Source organism: Melanotaenia boesemani, chromosome 3 (genome assembly GCF_017639745.1).
Source record: "Melanotaenia boesemani isolate fMelBoe1 chromosome 3, fMelBoe1.pri, whole genome shotgun sequence".
Classification (NCBI taxonomy): Eukaryota; Metazoa; Chordata; class Actinopteri; order Atheriniformes; family Melanotaeniidae; genus Melanotaenia; species Melanotaenia boesemani.
In genome coordinates, this window is record NC_055684.1 from 34746524 (window position 1) to 34767754 (window position 21231).

The 21231-nt window shown below is 37.0% G+C and overlaps 2 protein-coding genes across 4 annotated transcripts; one reads left to right on the plus strand and one right to left on the minus strand.

Annotated features, from left to right (window-relative positions):
• The first annotated feature begins 27 nt into the window (after positions 1–27).
• On the plus strand, positions 28–15888 carry stx18 (syntaxin 18). The gene is made up of 11 exons (XM_041981060.1): positions 28–230; positions 9056–9123; positions 10442–10557; positions 10651–10728; positions 10893–10959; positions 11063–11154; positions 13547–13638; positions 13981–14039; positions 14296–14365; positions 14463–14543; positions 14641–15888. Exons 1-11 carry the CDS (start codon positions 78–80, stop codon positions 14734–14736), a joined length of 972 nt encoding a protein of 323 aa, XP_041836994.1. The 5' UTR covers positions 28–77; the 3' UTR covers positions 14737–15888.
• On the minus strand, positions 15517–21117 carry LOC121637122 (neuronal vesicle trafficking-associated protein 1-like). Of its 3 annotated transcripts, none has more exons than XM_041981064.1 (5): positions 20848–21117; positions 20424–20557; positions 20152–20268; positions 17386–17496; positions 15517–16786 (listed from the first exon to the last, which is right to left on the minus strand). In XM_041981064.1, exons 2-5 carry the CDS (start codon positions 20550–20552, stop codon positions 16586–16588), a joined length of 558 nt encoding a protein of 185 aa, XP_041836998.1. In that variant the 5' UTR covers positions 20553–20557; positions 20848–21117; the 3' UTR covers positions 15517–16585. The 3 variants fall into 3 exon arrangements, with proteins under 3 accessions (XP_041836998.1, XP_041836995.1, XP_041836997.1); XM_041981061.1 differs by having other exon boundaries at positions 20424–20570; XM_041981063.1 differs by having other exon boundaries at positions 20424–20584.
• Between the last annotated feature and the right edge of the window lie 114 nt (positions 21118–21231).

The window sequence follows — 21231 nt, forward strand, 5'->3', positions numbered from 1 at the left end:
GCAGGACGATGACGTTGTCGCTTGATGACGTGTCAGTTTGTTTACAGCGGTTTGTGTCGAGCTGCAGCTGCACAGACATGGCTGTGGATATAACTCTACTTTTCAAAGCCAGTGTGAAGACGGTAAAGACCCGGAATAAAGCCATAGGAATAGGATTTGATTCCACCAAAGATGAGATTTTCAAGAGAAGCAGACCAAAGAGCGGCTTCTCACCGCGTGCGAAAGAAGTGGTGAGTTTTTATCAAAGCTAGCTTTAGCTAACTGTGCTAGCACCTTTACAAAATTCTGTATTTAAAGGCAGTTGGGAACCAGAATTACTGTGATTGAATTAGCTCGTTCAAAGTCGCAAATCAGTAGAAGCATTCTGTTAAAGTACATAGAAAGATATACATTTCTTACAAAACGGCAAGTCTTTATTATAATCGTTGTTAGCTGTTCATGGGTCACTCATAACTCCTTGAATCATTAGTGGCTTATCTAATGAAAATAATATTTTTGCAAGCTAGGACGTGTGTTGTTTGATAATACTCAGAATTTTCTTCAAACAAGAAACGATGGTAATATAATCCAGTGACTCTGAACTGTACTCGCTGCCTTAGAATTTGACATCAGATTGAAAAATATTAAAATTTGCATTTTGTTTTTGGTTACTTTCATGTGTACCTTATAGATACTTATCACATAGTGTATCATTGTATATCAGTTTATTAAATCCCTCACTTAAATCAGTCAGGTTTTGGTAGTCTGTCTCTGACCAAGAAATGTCCTCCTCCCTGCATTTCATTTCAGCTAAGTCTGGCTGCTGTGGACACGCATCCAGTGGATGTTTATCTTTCAGAAAAGCATCAGTTTTAGATTAGGAAATGCCATCAAAGCAGAACAAAACGCACATGGAGAAACCTGTGTTGTCAGGACAAAATAAGTGGTTCTCTTTAAGTTAGTGTCATCAGCAAGCTTCAGTGTTTTTTTTAAACATCTTCCAAAAGGTTATGTGGCATGCTGCTGTGTATATTGTTATTCAGTGAAACATAATAGTAAAATAGTTTAAATTTCAAAGAAACCTTAAATGAAATTCATATAGTGCTAAGACTAATGATATCAAATGTAAATGTCAAATCATGAAACAAAAGAAAACTTTTTGTTTATTGAACATTTCATCATGATTTAAACTTTTCAGTTTCGTAAAAACACTTCCCTTTTCATTTATAGTATCAGTATGTTTTAGTTTTTAAAATTTCTAGAATAAGTCTATACACATTCTTAGTTTTGACATCTAGAACATGATATGTACATACCTCATCACTTTTTGTCAGCTTTTCCTGCATCAAGAATGGAATAATCATGGCTAATATTTACTGAAATGAAATTATAATGATACTGAACAAAGTTAAAACAAATTCCCAAAAAACTCTAATATATACCAAAAGTGTTTAGCTTTAATTTTATTTTCTTTCTGAAATATTTTTGACTGGGTTGTGTGCATTGTTTTAATGACATTAAGCAACACAGTCCATACTTCCACCTGTTTAATGCAGAACACAGCTCAATTTATTTTCTGCAAACTAGTTTATGGAAGCAGGCCTGGTGCACATTTTTGTAAGTAACTATACAAAAGTTTGGTTCAACTCAGTTGGCAAGGGGATGGAAAAGCTGAGCCAGAGAACTAGACTTTCAACTTCTGTCAAGAACATTAAACTCAAACTAAAATCGAGTTAGCATAGCAAAGTTCCTGATAATGTTCAAGGATACTGTCAAATATTCAAATATAACCTCCATTGTATTTTCTGAAGCTCTTTTATTGACATTGTTGGAGAAAATAATAAAGTTAAGGGAAGATGGTATGATAAATTTGTAAGGACTAAGGAGACAGTGGGCTCTAGTGGTCTTTATTGACAGTAGCTTGTCAGATGGGGCTGCGAGGGGCTGCATTCGACTCAACTCAACTGACCCCAACTGATTCAGTTTGAGTTTCCTGTAAAGCGACAGTTCATGTTTCAGCTGTAATTTTGTGGAGCTTGTAAAACTGATGTGGGTTTTTTTTTTGTTTTTTTTTTTTTGTTTGTTTTTTTTGCCTTTTTATTGAATGCCAATAAGTAGCTAGCCTACACAAAGGAAAACGTAAAATTTAAATTATAAATGCTGATGGATTTATTACGTTAATAACCTTAAATTATGGATATATCCATGCCAAATGTTAAATGATATCTGTTTGTTGAACATTTTGTGATTTAAAATTTCAGTTTCATGTAGACTTTGCTTTTTAACTTAAACTATACATCATATTTTCCTCATTATTAAATGCTATTACGTGTGTAAGCTATGTCCCATTAAAATGAAAAGATAACATTAAAATAATAAATGCTGACAGATTTAATATGAGCCTGTTGGAAGGTGAAAACTTAGCACAATGTTGTAGTGTTTCAATCAGGCACGATTACCTTCTGGTTTACTTTATTTTAGCAGAGTATACATTTCTGATATTGAGCAATTCTGTTAATTTAATTTTGGGAACACAAAATTGTGTTCAATATTGAAATTTGATTAATTATTCAATTGATATATGATAGTTAGAAAAGGAAAGGAACAGGCACAAAAGTGAACGATGTCTACTATCCCCATATTTGTTTACACAAATCTCAGTTGACATTGTATAATAATAGTCCAGTAACTTTGGAAGTTGTAGCTGCAAATAATTATGAGGCAGAATTTTTCTCTAGATTCATAAAGGACAGTCCTGTCTCTCATATACTAAATGATAGAAATACAAAATGTATTGAAGCTTTCTTTTACTTACTTTAAAGAATTTTACATCTCTTATTATGGTTGTGACTTGGATACTTATGGGTCATACAACGAACATTTTTAAACAAAAACAAAATGTTTGACCATCTGCCTAAAGCTGTTAAAACATTTCAGTTTTTAACCTTTTGTTGTAAAATACCTGTAATTCACTAGAACCTTAACTTGTTATACATATTGCATTGTATTAATAAAAATAATTTCAAACTCTCGTTTTCAAGCGTCTGTAATGTAAAGACACATAGGCATTTAATTTTTTTTTAGGAAATTTTGCAAAACCTTTTGAAAAATCTTTATTCACTTGATTTACAGAGCCATCATTTGTAGCCGGCAGGAAGAGATGGGTCGTTGAAAACTGAAGGTCTTCTTTCCTTGTCGGGAGTATTGCCTTTACAGCCAGAAAACTTTGGCCTGACATGAGTATCACAAACACAGAGCTTCAAAGGCACCTTTAAGAACTATTTTACGTTTCCCTCGGGGAGTGAGGTCTTTAAGTTGTACCTGATGGCTCCAACCATCAGTCTGGGGCAAACATGAACCCACTTGCAACAGCTCCACACAGCTAGGTTTTTGTTATGTTCCTCTACATTGATATTAGAAATGGTGGTTTAATAAAAAAGACTGCTGCTGATTCAAAAGAAACATGAACCTATCCTGTGGTGCCTGCCTGCCTTATCCCCCTCCCTCCCTGCCCGAATCCTTTTGCTGTCTTCTTTGCGCTGCCGATATCATCTCCGACCATCTCGGGGAAAACTTTTTGTAAAAATTGAAATTGTTAGTCTGGAATGTCCTGACTTCTTAAAGTTATGTGGTGGTTTTCACCCACATTTCCCCCAACTCTTCTATCCATTCTTTCCTATATAGGCTGACATATACAACTTTTTTTTTTTTCTAAATCGCCTCTTCCCATGTATGATTCCATAAACATGCTGCAATAACATTTTCTTTTGGCTCTCAAACAATTTTTGGGGAAAGCCGATCCTCCCAAGAGCCAGTGATTAAAGGTGGAAGATCAAAACAGAGAAAATATTAAATTAGGTCCCCAGTAACAATGTTGACGGCCGGCACCAAATTCACAACAGATGTGCGTGCCCTTCAAGACATGCATAACTCTCCCTCCCAAGTTCCCATTGAAGCTTTGCAAAAATAGAAAACATCAAAGTTGACAAATACACAGTGGTCTTAAGAGACATTTTTCCACTTAAAAATCAGCACAGCAAGAAAGGAAATGTAGCTTCTTTCAAAGCAATTCCTACAGGAAAAAAAAAAAAAAGAAAAGAAAAGTTTTGATTGACTAATAAGAGGGCTAGTGTTTGCAGGATGGGGTTTGGTCAGGGGAATCTTTTACCTCATAGGGGTGGTTTTGGGCGCTGTGATCTCCATTTCACCGCTCACCTCGTCACTCCCCTCAGCATGCTGCCCTTCTCGAGTTTAAATGGTGGAGGTCACTCCAAAATTGTTAAATTGAGTGTAGAAAATAGTGCTTGGCTCCCCACTGTGCCTTCAGTATTGGTATTCCAAAATTGGCTCCTTCTCACAGTGTTTTCTTTGAAACACTGAAAAGTGTGGCCATCAGCCAGCTCTTAAAAGTATGTTGTGTTATTAGAGGGGCTCTTCCCTGTGAAAACTTAATTTTGAAATAGTATACTCATGTATTTTCAAACCATTTAGTTTAATTTTCATTAATTTAGTTTACTTAGTGGGCTTTTCATTGACGATTAAGTTTCTAGCTCTAGCTGTTTTTTTTTTTTTTTAAACCTATGAAATCATGACTGAAATGATGTAAGCTACATAACCCCATTAAACATCACTGTGAACACGAAATGAAATATTTTCACTATGAATTTCACTCAGCAGTGAAACAAGCGAACGTCCCAATTTCAAGTCAGAGACCAAACTTTGCAATATATTGTGGGTATTTTGTATGATGCTATAGGTGTTGACATCGAGATAAAACTGGAGTATTTGGAGATTTCTTTATTTACTTATTAATTTGGTGCTCAACGACTTATCTGCACATATTCTAATGCTAAACCAGAACAGCACTGACATTTACAAGTTTTCTTTAAGAAGATGGTTTTTTCAAGACTTTTAAAGTTAATGAAAGTCAAGTAAAAGTTAAAACATTTACTCCTGAAAATGAAATTATAAAATATGATATTGTTTAATGAGATGATGTAGTGTTACGGTTAAGCATCATTTCATTCAAACTGTATGGAAGCATATAATCTATCATTCATGTTAAGTTTTTTGTGTTATCATATTACAAAATACGTTGGCATAGGGGTTAAACATGCTCACATGCCGCTGTCTAAGCCAAGTCTATACTGAGCGATTTGCAGGGATCATTGTGATATGAACTCCGCTGCTAAATGGTCTCTTTACCAGTTGGCCTAAGCTCTGCACTGTTTTCCCACAAAAGCCTGGCAAATTGAATTTTAAAGCATCTGCTGTCAGGTCTGAACAAAATCTAGTTTTGTTTCACTTCTCAAAGTGCAGACCTGTGTTAAATACTCTACACACTGGCTTGTTCAATTAGAATAAAATTTGTGTGAAGTTCAGAAGATGAAGGTTTAAATAATTAAACATGCAATAAAAGGAAAGTAGCTGCTGTGGACAGACTATTGTTAGGCTTTGTGATTTACCACATTTTAGTTTCTTTTTTAGCTTTTTTTTATAAAGAAATGTATATCGACTTCATAGTTCATTATTTTACCAATTCTCATGATTTATAGTATTTACTACATAATGTTGGTTTAAAAAAATGAAAATCCCGAGATTTCCTTCCAAATATTTTCCATGGTACCATTATAGCTATGTTATTCATATTAGATAACTGATTCTCAGGGCTTTACATTTCATTAAAACAGACAGCATGCTTGTGAATCTGAGTCTGTTCAGACAGCAGAAAACACAACCTGCTATTTAAAATCTTTACAAGAATCACAAATAATACTCAACAATCCCTAAAGGATCACAGTATATACTGTATAACACACAAGACTGGAATCTGTAAAACAGGGATTGAGAGTGGGACTGCTAAATATGCTGATTGTTCTTTTTGACAGAATATATTTAAATTATATTTAAATATAATGTATTATGGTGGAACACCTCTAACACAAGCATTTCTTTTCTAAATAATAGCCTTCTTTATATTATCACTTGATATAACCAGCCTTTCATAGAGGACAGACGACACGTCCTCTTCATGTGAAATTGATTGCTTAAAGGCAGTTGTTTCCAAATACTGCTGAGTTTCCAGTGAACTGGGTCCAAAACCGACCTTGTGGCTTCTCCAAGTGGTGAAGTCACCACTCAGTCTATCTCACTGAGTTTAAGCAGCGAGACACTTAACATGCTGTGACTGACAAAGAGGAATTGACTTGTTCAGATGTGAACGGGGTAGAGGCACACTTGTGCAGCACAATGGCAGCACTTTGGTTGCTTCAGCTAGGTGTTCTTTGTGTTATACACATTAGTGTTGCAGAATCCCTAACATCTGAGTCAGACCTCCATATTACATTAAAATAATTTAGTTGACATTTTCTACCATGCTTGGTCTGACCTGCGTGATCGAATGCAAGTTCTGCTTACTGCGCTTTTGAGCTCAAATGAATTATGCACTGAAAAACACAATGCATAAATATGACCTTAGGACATATTAAAAAAAGGTTAAATTTACAGTTTAGAAATATTCCTAAAAGCTTTGTTTGATTGCTGACTGTTTGTATATAGAACTGACTAAAGCGTTCTAACTGAATAGACATGAGAGAAAAAAGTCAGCCCATTAGTGACTCAGACATAAACATGATAATAAAGTCAACATGTGGCACAGTATTCTCCACTGAAGCTTCTTCTCTGTATCAGGCCTTTGTACTTAAACACAAACTAGCATGGCGTCAGTATGGATAGCCCACGGTCAGGACACAGTCAGGGACTTAAACCAAAGCAGTGCAGTCATCATCCAACTCTGTCAGTTACCTGGATTTAACAAAACAAAGAGCCATCCAAGCTCTTTAGAAATCTGCTAGCTAAGCCTTTTCTCTTTTCTTCCTCATAATAATCCCCCCTGATGGTTTGTTTGGGCTCTGTCAGGGCTGGAGGGGAGCAGGGGAAAGAGAAAGTGAGGAGGTAAAGTGGGGGTCTTTGATGATGACGAGATTAGATATAGGCCGGCAGACTGTCTCCTCCTGCCTCTGTTGCGAGCCCAGCTACACACACACACACCTACAGCGGCTGCACACACACACACACACACAAACGTATGCTTACACATACTTGCATGCGCACATATATGGCGAGTCACATGCACAAGGCCACCCCCTTCCTCATTGTTGAGGAATTACTTGCTCTTTAAGGTCTTAAGTTACAAGAGCAATTGATCCCTCTGACCCCCTGCAAACCCTTGAGGTTGTGCTGGGAATCTGAGCTCCAATGTATACACACAGGAGATGGCTCAGCCCCCAGAGCAGCCGTCTTGACATAACACACAGCAACGCACATGTTTCTTTTTTCTCTCTGAGCATCTCCCAATGCTGAGGACTTGGCGCTACCTACTGGTCAAAAAGCTGTACAATGAACTGATATGCATAGTCAAATACACTCAATACATAAAGTAAAAAACTAGAGCCAAGTGCTGATTGCAAACAGAAAGCATAGTTTATAGTTGGAGATAAATTAGTCATGTCATGTGGGAGTTTATATTTTCCATCTTGTAGCAAGCCAAGATCATTACTGAAACTTAAAATTGTGCTTCCATTGTGGCTTTCTTTATAAATAAGCATTTTACCACAAAACCTGGTTCTGCTGAAATGAATGTAAAGTTGATGGCAAAGATCATATCATGATAATCTTGTTGTCATGCTACAACTATAATATAAAAAGGCCTGTGTGCGTTGAGGTCCTTTCACTTTATGTTGCAAAAAAAAGATGCTGTAAATAATCAGTTTTTTTAACAAGTCCCAAATCAGAAAGTTGTCATTTTACCTAAATGTTTTATTGAGTTTAGGGTCAAAATAAAATTAAATGTTAGTTAATTAACTATTACATTAGTAAAGCTAAGACCTGACATGTCTTTGAATGGGTTCAAAATGACTCCTGAAGATTATAAATCACAAAGCATGAGCTCATGTGTTTCATGCACTCAGCATCTCTTTCACAGGGAAAAGCTGCATGAGAGACTATTTCAGACCATAAGAAGCCTCTGTTCTTCTTGAACACCCCCCTTTTAACTTCAGTTGAGCTGAACCACAATTAACTGTTGACCTCAAATAATTGTATTATTACAAGACTCTGCTCACCTTAGCCACCCTTGTGTCTCCCACAGCAGTGTCATGTGTCACTCAGTAATATATTTAAGCAGATAAGGAATAATAGGTTTCTAGTAAATTGATTAGTTCTGTTTTGCTCCAACATTTATGTCTGATTTGAAAAAAGATTTATTCTTTTTAAAATCATTTTTTTTAAAAAACTGTTTCGAAATCTCCATGACAGGAATTAATGTTTAGAGACATGATTGGACGGCTGGTGCCAGGTTCTTACTTACAGCCAAGGCAATTTTGTAATTGAGGTTGTTAGAGTGAAAAGGCTGAAGGTTGAAAGCTGAAGACAGCGTCGTTTCGCTATCCAAATAATCCCCAGCACTCTGTGGGCGCTGTCACAGTCAAACTCATTGTGTCGTTTTTCAATCCACGGCTTGTCCGACTTCTGTCGTCCAGTGGATGCAACAGAGCCCGCTGTGTGTGCCCTCACACCCACATGCACCCTGTCAGCAGAGCTCCCAAAGACAGGGAAGCAATTTGGTCTTTTTTAATATTTGACCAAATTACAACAGCAAATATTGGATTGAACCACGTTTGCTCTGGTTTGCTTGTATACACACATAAATCCGGTCATTTTTTTCTGTGATAAATAGTAGCAGATCATGAATTTAAGGTCTAGTTCTCTGTACGCGACTACTCATGATTTTATTTATGGGAGCGGTTTATTGAAGAAGTTGCTAGTTAGTTAAGCATGTCCAGGAGCAGATGAATTGTCTAAAATAAATTATGAGAATTTAAAAGACTTTGGTTGCCTATCACATCCAACATATATTAAATCATCTGCTCTGTCTGAATGTGAAAAGGAAATTGCTTCCTGGTTTCTAAAACTCTCTTAAACTATGTTGACAATGTTAACTTGTTTGAAAAAGCAATGGAGGGATTGCATTGAAGAGATTTGTTAATTTTTTTGTATTCTCCCTTTATCTTGGCAGATCACAAACATCACCAAGCTCAAAGACTTTCTGCTCCAACACCGAAAAGATTACGTGAGCGTTGGAAGGTAAGCATCAAAACCCGTCAAGGCTGTACAGAAGGTTGATGATGGAGGGATAAACACTTTGATCCAGACAAAAATCAAACCAAGTTAGAATTTTTTACATGGGACTTTGCAGTATGTCTCCTGTGTGTGTGCTGCAGGAGCTGGCTGCTGGCACGAGGTCAGCAGCGAGTAGGGTGGTCTGTTGAATCCGGCTCCAGTCTAATTGTCTGGAATAATTGAGCTGCAACCAAGTGTAGAACAAATCACGCCCAGGGACTAATCCAGGCCTTCCTTTGCTCGAGGGCTCTGTGTGTTTTGTAGGTGCGGGTGTGTCTGATAGATTGTGTTTTGTAAGATTTGTTGATAAATTTTCAACAGGATACATTAACCAAATATGAGAGAGGTCAGCATTTGGCGTCCAGTAGCAATTAGTGGTGGGGAAAATCCAGTGGTATATGTGCAAGTTCATTATAGGCCCAACTTTCTTTATTACTTCCCTTAAATTTTCCTGTTTACTTCCTTTGTCTTAAAGAAAATTAAAAAATAGTGGATTAGATTATATTTACTAAGCTAGTATAGCTGGAGATCACAACAGTCTAAGTTGGACTAAGTGCGATGAGGTAAAAACTGACTGATTGTTCCTTGAAATAAGTTTAAAGACAAAGTTAATTGGCTTAGTTATAATTATTAGCATTTTCCATTGATTTACCATAGCTCACCACATACATCAGTGGGTCATGAATATCCTGAATTTATTGCGAGCCCTGTTGAATCTAAAGACATGTTACCAAAAATCATTTCTTGCATGTCAGATGTAAATATTAAAGCTGAACAGAACATTATAGTTTTGGTGTAAACCTTTTTTTATTATTATTCTGCCCAATTTCAAATAAATTTTGGAATAAAAAAGAGGTGATAGTCCTGCAACATAATGTAATATAATGCAATTTTCAAGTGTCATATATAACTTCATGTTTAATGATTAAATCTTTTATATTTTGTATTTTATCAGTTGGATTTTCTTAGTTTTACCTTTGCCTGTAAACTGTTTGTATTGGAAGTTCAGATTGAAATAAACTTAAATTGTTTTATTACCTGTGTGTTGATGTGATTTTATTTGTTTATATAATCTTTTTATTTGATATTCTTGCAGCACTTTGAGATTCAATATAAGTGCTTTACAAATAAAACATTTATTATTATTATTATTATTATTATTATTATTATTATTATTATTAACATGACTACCCATTTAGGTACTGAAGGATTTTTCAAGTCAATTGATGTTAAAAGTATTTAAGCATCCCTTGTGTTTTTTTAATGATCTTGTGTGTTTTAGTCTCATTTCATCAGATCTTACCCGCATGACGGACAGTGAACGAGACCAGATTGACCAGGATGCTCAGATCTTCATGCGAACCTGTTCTGAAGCCATCAAGCAGCTACGTAATGAAGGTGTGCACTCATATGTCACATAGATGGGTCAAAGTAATTCCACTTTCTTTTTGTCATCTTTACTAAGTAAATGTTTCATTGTTGACACCACAGTGGAGAAGCAGGTGGCATCAGCTCAGATTAAGGAGCACAGGGGGGCAGTGCTGGACCTCATAGAGATGTATCTGAAAGGTGAGTCTCATTGCTGTGCAGACTGAACTGCATCAACTCCAGATGGACTATTTTTGATTGCATTTGCTCGTTATTCTCTCATGCTGCATCTGAGAGCACTGAAACCTGTATTTTAGCACATAGAACTACAGACTCATGTCATTGTTTTTCTTATTGTTTTAAAGGAGTGTGTAAGCTGTACTCTGAGCAGAGAGCAATAAGAGTTAAGAGAATGGTGGACAAGAAGAGACTGTGAGTATTTGTCTGCTTCTCTGACAGCATCACCTGTCTTCACCTTGTGATTGTTGACACTGTTGAAGCACATTTTGATTGAAATAATGGTTTGGGCTTTCAGATCGAGACTGGTACCAGAGCACCCTAGCCGGGTGGAGAAAACAGTGGAAGTGGAGCCCACAGAGGAGAAAATTATTAAGGAGGAAAGTTCTGGTGAGTTTTTAGAAGTCACTGAGCTGTATTAATGTGAAGACTAAGACTTGTTTGAGCTACCCTGCTGCTCTGTTGGAACTGGGCTGACTCTTGCATTTGCATGCTGTACCACAGCACACTGTGTTAAGAGTTAAGAGCCATAATCAGTCAAGTAGGCTGTGAAAGATTTTTATTACAATGATTATCTGCAAATGTGTTTTTAAGCTCTGAATTATTTATGCCCAGACCTAAATTTAACTTGTGTTGAATTTTCATTTGATTAGTGTGTTTCTTCTGACCGGACTTGATGTAAACAAGTGACAAAAGAGCAAAACACCTTGCAATTTGAAATGGAAAACGTTTAATTCAGAATTGTAAATATTTTTTCTTTCAGCAGACCCTTTGCCTCCAGATCAATCAAATATTTCAAATATTTTCCTGGATTTACGAACACGCCTTTTAGCCTTTTATAAAGGCGTTTTGTACCACTCCTCTTTCACTGCAATCTCCAGGTCTTTGAGTTTTAGACGCCGTTCTTGCCACCACTGTGTTCTTCACTTCATAATAAAGAGTCTGGGTGGGATTCCAGTCTGTCTGAACCACATCAATAATTTTCAGTTAAATTAAATATTAATTAAAAATTAATACTTTGGCAGTAACTGATACTTTTTGCTGCCTCTTGGGCAGGACGTCCTTGCAAATAAGTTTTTTTTTTTATCTCAGTCGGACTTCCTGGTTAAATTAATTAAAATAAAAATAAAATTAAATTAAAAAATATTATTCTCCGTTTTGCTTTTGTTTGATCACTTTGTATTTTCTGATCATTGTCTTGTTGAAAAATTCAGCAAGCAAGGCCAGCTTTTTATTTTTCTGCAGACTGAGATGTTTTACTGTATAATTCTAATATTATGCAGACAAAATAACATAAAATCATCACATTTCCGCCAGCATGCTATCCTGTGTAGATGACATTTTTTGGAGTAAATGAATCTATTTTCTACTCCATTTTATTGTGTTCGTCTAAATATTTTAGTTGCAGAATTTCTGTAACTTATAACGTTTGCTTTGGTGAAAATCCTTGGACATTTGCGACTTCTTAGAAAATAAGATTGCATTAAAAACTACAGGGAAAATCTATAAGCTGCAGCAAAATAGGCAGCTTTGGTCCTTCCAACATGAAATGATCAGAAATGCACAGTGTGGTCAGGAAATACTGAATCCCATGTATGTGGAAGGAACTGAAGACTAGATTCAATGAAAGCAAGAATAAAAAATAAAGAATCTTTTCAGTCGCTGGGAAATGGTTTGAATAACTTTTATGACTGGTCTCTATAACATGGTGTCATCCTGTCATTTGGTCACTCATATATGTCATTTCCAGTCAGAAACCCTGGAAATTCAACTTCTTTTTTGAATTGTTGGTAAAAATAAGGGGGCACAAACAACATTTTAAATGGGTATGAGTTTTAATGAGGTTAACTGTATGTGACCAGAATTATGAGGGATACAAAAAATACAATATTAGAGGATGAGCGTAGAGCAGCCTCTTCTCTGATAGCAGCTGGAATAGGCTTCAGCCTGCCCCAGAAAAGGCTTCATTAGAAGTTTAGAGAAACCCTTTAAATTTTATTAATAAAGCACTTTTCATACAGGAGTGACACAAAGTGCTTCACATAATAAAAACAACCATGTTTGCCATTTAAAAAGAATATAAAATAATCATTTAAACACACACCTCTTACTCTCATTCTCTCTCTCTTGCACGCACACATATACACACACACCCAAAGCCCCAGACATGAGTGATCTCCATGGCAACAACCCTGCAGACCAAGCAGGAATAAGAGGATCCCCATGAGGAAAACACTGGAGTTAAAAATATTTAAAAGTAGAAAATTTAATAAACCTAAAAATGATAAGAAGAAATAACAAGTATGAAGGTATAGGTCAAGATTTCATAAAAGCCAAGTAGCTTGGTAAAACAGAACCATAATAACAGAAGTGGAAAAAGTTACAAAAAATAGGTAGTTTTTGAATAAGCATATGATAAGATAATTAAGTAAAATAAATAAATATAATAAAATAAAATAGCCTAAACAAAATAAAATAATTGCTTTTAAAGCTAAGCTCTTAGCTGCTCTATGAGGTGCAGCTTTATTAGAATAAGATCAGATATACTGACTACATTTCAGAGAAATAAGTCATACTTTCACTTTGTCTCTGTCATGCCAGTTGGATTTAGTTGGATTTGGACCATGAAAACTTGGAGGGTTATGACACGAACTTAAAGAAACACAAGAAGCCTTTGAAGAACTTCATAATTACAGTCCAGTTTGTTCCAGCTCAAACTGCTGATGCTCTCATACAGAATGAAAATGAAGACTTTTTGGTGGGTCTGTCTTTTCGTCTGCAGAGAAGAGTGTGTCAGAAGTCCAGGACAACTCCGTTAACCTGTGGGAAGAGAGCCGAGTGGAGGATGAACTTTCTCCTGAAGAAATCCAGATGGTGTGCCATTTTAGCATTTATTATTTATCTCGTACCGTTTTTAGAATATGTAGATTTGTATGATTCATATGTGTCTCTTGAATGTGGAGTTATAGTTAGATTATGTCTCATTACACAGGGACTAGTCACTGGTTTCACTGTAGAGACAAAAAGCAGATGAGGTTTTTAGGTTTTTGGACTTGTCTTCTTTACTACAGTGGTATAGAGGCATTGCAAACTTAAAAAGCCTGAATACAGTCTTCAGCTCAGATAATGCAGCAGATTCTTATATATACTGAATTAGTAGCACACATCTAGTTTGGCTCACTTGTGAAGAAATTAAAGTGTTGTGTTTTTGTCTAGTTTGAGCAGGAAAACCAGAGACTGGTCAGTGAGATGAACAGCCTGGTGGATGAAGTAAGGTAAGTCTATTCCAGATAACATGACTTTTACCAAATAAGTAATATAAACAGGAAAATACAAAGACGGTCTTGTGTGAATGTGTAATACAGTGTAATTAGTCAGATATCAAACTGAATGACATGCTGTAGGTGTTGGCAGGTGACATTTTACTGTAGTTGCCAGAGACACAGCCCTGTTTGTTTCTGATGGGTCAAAACTTGGGTAAAAGTATTGAGGTATATGAGGTGTTTCATGCATCCTTTATTTGCCCACCAGGCAAATCGAGGGGAGGGTCGTGGAGATTTCTCGACTTCAGGAGATCTTTGCTGAAAAAGTCCTGCAACAAGTGAGCTAAGCTCTCTGTTTCATTCTCTCACTTTTTTGTAATCTTTTAAGAAGAGTTTGTTCTAAACTGATCGTCCATTTCACATAAATCTTGACAGGAAACCGAGATAGATAACATTCACCAACAGGTCGTGGGTGCAACAGAGAACGTCAAAGAAGGCAATGAGGACATACGAGAGGTACCTTTTACTGTACAAAATCACATCTGCAGTCATTTTTCAGATTTTTTCTTTTAAAAAAAACAGATGACTAAAGTTGGTTGTTTTATGTTACAAGGCAATCAAAAACAATGCTGGCTTCAGAGTTTGGATCCTCTTCTTCCTCGTTATGTGTTCATTCTCCCTCCTCTTCCTGGACTGGTATGACAGTTAACACAGCTGCTACGATGGACATGAGGAAACCATCATATTTGAAACTGGTCCTGGTTATCTCCTGAAGTCAACACTGAGACTGAAAATACACTGTGACAGTTCTGATGAAGGCGTTGGACAACTTGTTCTCATGTGTCTTCAAGTGGAAATGGAAGTTTGTTCGTCCCTGAAGCTGACCTTTTAATCTTTCAGTGTAGATTTCAATGTAGATTTGATGTTTGAGCGCACATCTGTGAAGCCAGGCTTCTGTAAGTTTAACAGTTTGACCAGTGGATGACCAGTCAGTGCTTCTCTAGGGTGATAACGATTAACCAGTAGCAGAAGATGAAACAGATTCTGGTTTTTCTGATCCTTTGTGAAACCCGTTTTATTGCACTACTAGATTCCTGCATCCTATCATCCTATAAAACTTTTACATTTAAAAAAATTAAATATATTTGACATTTCTTTTGAGTAAAATTAATATTCTAAACTGTATTTTGTATTTCCTTTCCTCTCTTTCCGTGGTTCATGAATTTAATATTTATGTCAAGCTTTCAGAGTTAGTGGAGAGGCAAAAAGCCACAGCGTATCAGTTTTGTTCAGATAAGGACAAAGAGATGTTGACAGTTTCTTCTTTTGATCTGTTAATCAGGGTTAACCTAGATTCTTGTGAAGCATTAAAATGCTGTTTTCTTCTTTCCATTTGATCTGAACTCTAGGAAACCATTAACTGTATTTATTTCACCATCACTGAAAAGACATCCTTTGAATAATGAATGAAACTGTTAAAACATTCAGACAAGTTTGAAATGTGGGCACTTTATTTGAGTCCTTTCACTTAACATTTTTTTATGTAGCAAATGCACTTAAATGGTAATCATTACATGGTTTGAAAAAAGTACAGAATAAATGACAAATACAGGAAAAAGCAACAGTACAAGCAACTACTTTCAGAATGTTTCACTACATCAGCCTAACTAAGGTCTGTGGTGAGGGTAATCAGTGCGAAGCGTTGCGCAATACAGTGTTTTTCACTAGCAAAAACATTCAATACAGTAGCATAAAAGTTATGCTGTGGAAAGTAAGTCTTGTGTAGCCAGCAAAGAAAAGCATATGGTGTTCACAAATGGCTCAAATGATGAAAACAATCATTAAAAACAACACTGTTCAATCTTTTTTTCTTTTTCTTTTTTCTTTTTTTTTTTTGCTGGTAGATTTCTTTCAGGTCAAGCCTCAACTTTTCGCTATATCATGACATTAAAATATTTCGGCACGGATAAGCCCAGTGGCTACTAGCTTAGTCACTTTGTGAGAAATTTACCACTTGCCTGATCTCAAGAGGTCTGACATGCTCTATCAGTACTCAAAAAAGATAGATTCAAAGCGAACTGGTTGCTGTTGGAGTCGTGCGTGCATGTGCGGTTAAACAAGCAATGCACACACAGGATGGCTCACGGTCATTTCACAATCTGAGTACTAAAGTGAGTTCTGTTACATATGTGTATGTACAAAGACGGTGTGTGTATGTGTCAGTGTTTCTGTGTTTTTTTTTTTTTCTACATGTTTGCCACTTTGTTTTATTGTGTAAATAAATAACAACATATGCTATTCAAACAAATCGTGAATCCACCATACTAAGACCTGCTGTGCTGAGAACGTGTACAAAATTTCCACAGACTTCCAGCTACTGTACACAACAGCTGACCAAACTACATCAACAAGGCAGCATAGCACCTCAAGCAAGAGAAGAATATTCTTTTATTTTTTCACCAACAGAAAGCCAACCGACTCTCAGGTTTGCTTGAATGGCACAACCATATTATTTATTTTCCTGCAACAGCAGAGGCCACCTCCTGATCCTGGGTTGGTTAAGCCAGTTTCTGGGCAGTCTCCGTCTCTTGCTGGGTTACCTTTTCCTCAGACATGATGGTCATCCATGGTGATACCGACCGTGTGATGGTCTGCTTGGCTATGTTGTAGTGGTTGATGAGGGTGAAGAGACGTCCACGGCCCCCAGGGCCCTGAGGGGGGAAGCTGCCATACAGCCCAGCCGGCATGCAGCGACCTTGCTGCTCCAGAAAGAGAATAAAACATAACAGTGGTAAGTCTACCAATAAATGGAGCTGAGCTGTGGAGCTAATTACATCTTAGATTAAAAAAAAACTCAAGCAAAGCTCAGAATATGTTAAATCTTATCACCTAATTTACACAAGTATCTGGACATAAATGAACATATTCAATAACCTTAGACCCTGTTACATAAAATGTTCCTGAGAAGCTAAGATTACAGATTTTGCTTGAACTGGAGCAAAAGTTAAAAAAAAAAAGTCCAAAGTTTGGACCTTTTACATTAGATAACCTACATTAGGCCTCAGAGACCGGTGGTCATATAAGGGCTGGAAGTGTGTATCAGAAAGATCATTCAGTGTTTTGAGTTGGACAGTGCTCTGATTGATAATAATAGACTGGGATTCACTCCTCTTCCAAACAACTTCAAACTCAACAAAAATATCGCTGCAGTGGTAAAATTCAAATGAGGCCTTCAAATAGAAAATAGCTTAAAAACCGCATGTCGTGCAGGTTGGATATTTAATTAACAGTAACCTGATCTGATGACATTGCATGATGTTCAGATTTTAATGTCAAAGAAACAAACATAAGTGTTTACCATGTAAACAAAGCTGTCAGGACAAGGCTGCTCATACTGGTAGACCTTGTAGACAACCAGGAATACCACACACACCAGGAAAGCCAGGGCACAGATCACCAGCAGGGTCACCTGAAGAAGATGCATGATAGTTTCATTATTAGGAGTTAAAGGTTTCCATCCATCCATCTTCCACTGCTGTGTTTTTGTTAGAGAAAACCACAAATGAACTCTATAACTGATAAAAGGAAGAAAGAGTGCAGGCTGGATTAACAGATTTTTATTAGTATTTCATCCAGTCGCCCACACTCGCATACAGTCATGTGAAAAAGAAAATTATTGCTGGTGGTTCAAGAAGCAGTTGAATCATAGGTTGCACTTTTTTTCCCCACCCTGCTTCTGTATTTTGGCTGTTTTTGTTAAACACAGTTCAATATATCAGGCGTTATTGTTAATCTGAGGTTGTATTTGCCTCATTTTAAGACCTGGTATGGACAAGATATTGTTTCAGTTTAATTATATTTAACTCCTTTGGTTGTCTGTTTTTTAATATCCTGATGAGTAAAACTTGGAAATGAATGAGGGTGGCCCATCTGTTTATTTTAAATGACTGAATTGCCTTTAAACCTTGATTAGGTTCTGCAGTTTTTACCTGTCTCATTCACACAGCCTCAGCTATGCAGGGTTCAGTGCATTGCCCAAAGACACTTCCAATTAGGATAACTGTGCATAACATCGTCCAAAATGCCTGCCTCTACTGTGAGCCCATAACTGCAGTACAGCTGCATTTTTCATTTTTTTGGTTATTTAATTTTCCTAAACTTTTTTAAACTGATTGGTAACAAATATTCTCCCTGTGATCTACGGTCAGTTCAAATGGTCATTATTCTATATTTTTAGAAATATTTAAAATTAACATCTAAACTGCTTTAACCTGTCATTCAACCATTAACAGAGTTAAAATTTTTATTTTTGTAATATCAGCTATTACCTGTCCTGAAAGGTAGTCAGATCTGTAAAATGGCTGGTCTGTGGTGACATGTAGTAACTGTAATTACTGCCATATGTACAATTTCTCTTTAGAAAAAAAATAGTAAATGTAGGATTTTGTGTACAGCATTTTGGTGAGGGTTGGTTATTACAAAATGTTTTACTGCTGTGGAAGTTGAAATCCCATCTCACAAGAAGGTGTAAGCAAATAATCAGCTGTTCTGGAAATGCAAAACTGAAGGGTTAGAAAATCAGTTTATGCTTAAGGTATATTTTCAGCTATCCATTTATATAAACAAATGTAAATAGTACAATGATGACAATCTGTTTGGATCTTTTCTTGATTTTAAAGGTTAAAAGTCTTGAAAGAATAAAATCCACAAAAACCCACCAGTGTACGTAACACAGTGACAGTAACAGCCAGCCAGGGCTACAGGATATTCTGCATATAGTAACTTGACTGCTAAACGGCTTGTGTGACCATCTGTGCAGCTGAGCTGAGACCTCTCAGGGGAGTTGTGTAACTGCTACTGGTGTTTCTGATTAACAGAAGAGGGATGGGATGAAAAGTGGGAGAAATTGCCTGAATGTTGCAAAAATGTGCTTGAGTCTTTTTTATTAGTTAAAGTTATTAATGAAGCTGGAATTTGGGTCTTTTGAAGTAATATTGTAGAAATTGTTGTATATTTGTCTTATAAAGGAAAGATGATTTCTTTTGTCAGATGTACATATCCTTACAGAAAAACTGCATGTACAAAACCACATAGTAACATGTGAACACATGGTTTTGCATGTTTTATTTTACCTTTTAAAGTAATGTGAAATATGTGGAATACATGTATAGCACGTTTTGTTTAGGGTTTTTTTTTTCATGTATTTTGGAAGATTTTCATGGTACATACATGCGAACATGTACAATTCAATGTAAAACATGAAGAAATCTATATGTGATACCAGTGCAGTATATGTGTGGAGCAAAGTAACGTAAAGCCTGCTGTCCAGTGTGTTTAATGCAGGTTTGATAGGAATGGTGTCTATCAATATGGATAATAATCTTTTCATTGGTTTGGTTGAGCCTTGCAGTTACACAGCAGAGCAGACGGCAACATGTGTACAAAGCAAAGCAACAGGAGCTTATCAAAGGGACTATCTGCTACTAAAAGACAGCCTGCAGGATTTCAAAGCACCAGTGCTGTGTTCTCCAACACGGTGACAGGCTTCTCTCTGCCTTTCAGATCTCTGAGAATCCATAAATGAAGCCTGACAGGCCCAACGGAAGCAGTGTCATCTGTTGATTTTTTCACATGGGGGGGAGTGTGGTGTGCAGACTGAGCTGCCTGGATTTAAGTATAAAAGTTAATATTTTGTACAGGTAGGTTAGTCTCTCAGCAGCAACTGCTTTGATTGTTTCTTTCAGAAAACCACACGTTTTAATAATTTTTATAGGTGTTAAAAGTGACATATCTATCAGCGGGGGGATGTTAATGAAGATTGAAGAGATGGAGGCCATCGCCATGGCAGCAGCTGAATTAATGAGAGTTTCAGGGTGGGGTTAAGTGAATTAGTTTGCATGATGTCCTCCTGTATGTCCTGATATCATGACAGGCAACATTGGACATTAAGGAGGCCTAAGCGAAGACGCAACTGAGTAGACAGTATCTTGAACAGGAAAGGGAATATTATGACGGTGGTGACAAACGTCCTGAGCTGCAGGGAGATGGCTGCCTCCCCTCCAGCATATGCATGGTGGGAGTGTGAGAGATATTTGAAATGGAATATGAAACACATTATTCTTACTTTGAGTCGCTCAGATACACCTTCAATGATGCTTATTGAGAACTCTGCAATTTTTGGAGATCGTAGCTTTCCCTTCTTGCTCTCACCATCATAATCTGCCTTTGTTTTCACCACCACCTGGTAGAAAGAGACAACATACACAGATGATTTATTTGTAATGAAAAATGTTTAGTTGTCAATAGAACTAATAGAAAGCGACGGAAAAACGTATTTTTAATAAACTGAACACACTTTGACTTATAAAATCGAAGGAAACACGTCAACAATCTCACCTTATCAGGTGGGGGGAACTGCAGCTGGCTGGCATCTAATGGTGTTATGAGAGGGATGGTGTCAAATCCATCCTCAGAAACCGCCTTCCCGTTGTTTTTTTCGGTGAAATTATTCCCCAGTTTAACCATTTTCCCTGCACGGAAAGACTGTAAACAAGCACCTATAAACGAAAAGCATTGTCTATAATCATTTCCACCATGCGTGGTAACAGTAATCGTTCGTGGAATCATTCATGTTTAATTACGCATTTTACGCAAGAAAACAGCAGCGCAAATCCAACAATAATTATGTGCAAAATATGGTGCGCTGTGTGGGCCACGGGAAAGCCTGGTAATCACAAAAGCGCAAGAGAGAACATAATGGGACTGATGCATCGCCGTGAAAATGAAGAGAAAAGATGATTTACTGCATCCAAACACCTACCAGCTCAGAGACGCGTTTTCAATCCGTGTTCTTCCGTCGATGTGCTGGCTTTATTGTTCCAGATTATTGCGCTGCTGTATGTTTGTGTGTGCGTGTGTGTATGTGCGAGAGAGAGAGAGAGAGAGAGAGCGTGTGTGTGTGTGTGTGTGTGTGTGTGTGTGTGTGTGTGTGTGTGTGTGTGTGTTTAAGTGTGACGCAGCCGATTTGCGAGGATCTGGTGCACAATATGGCCAGCTGGGTTTGTGCGTCTCCCCCCCTGAGCTGGATGCTGCTGCTGGCGTCTGGCTGCACTGCAAGTGATGTAACGTCCTCATCACATCCATCCACACGCATGCTGCAGTCAGAAAACCAGCTGGAGCCCATAATCAGCTAATATTTAGAGCA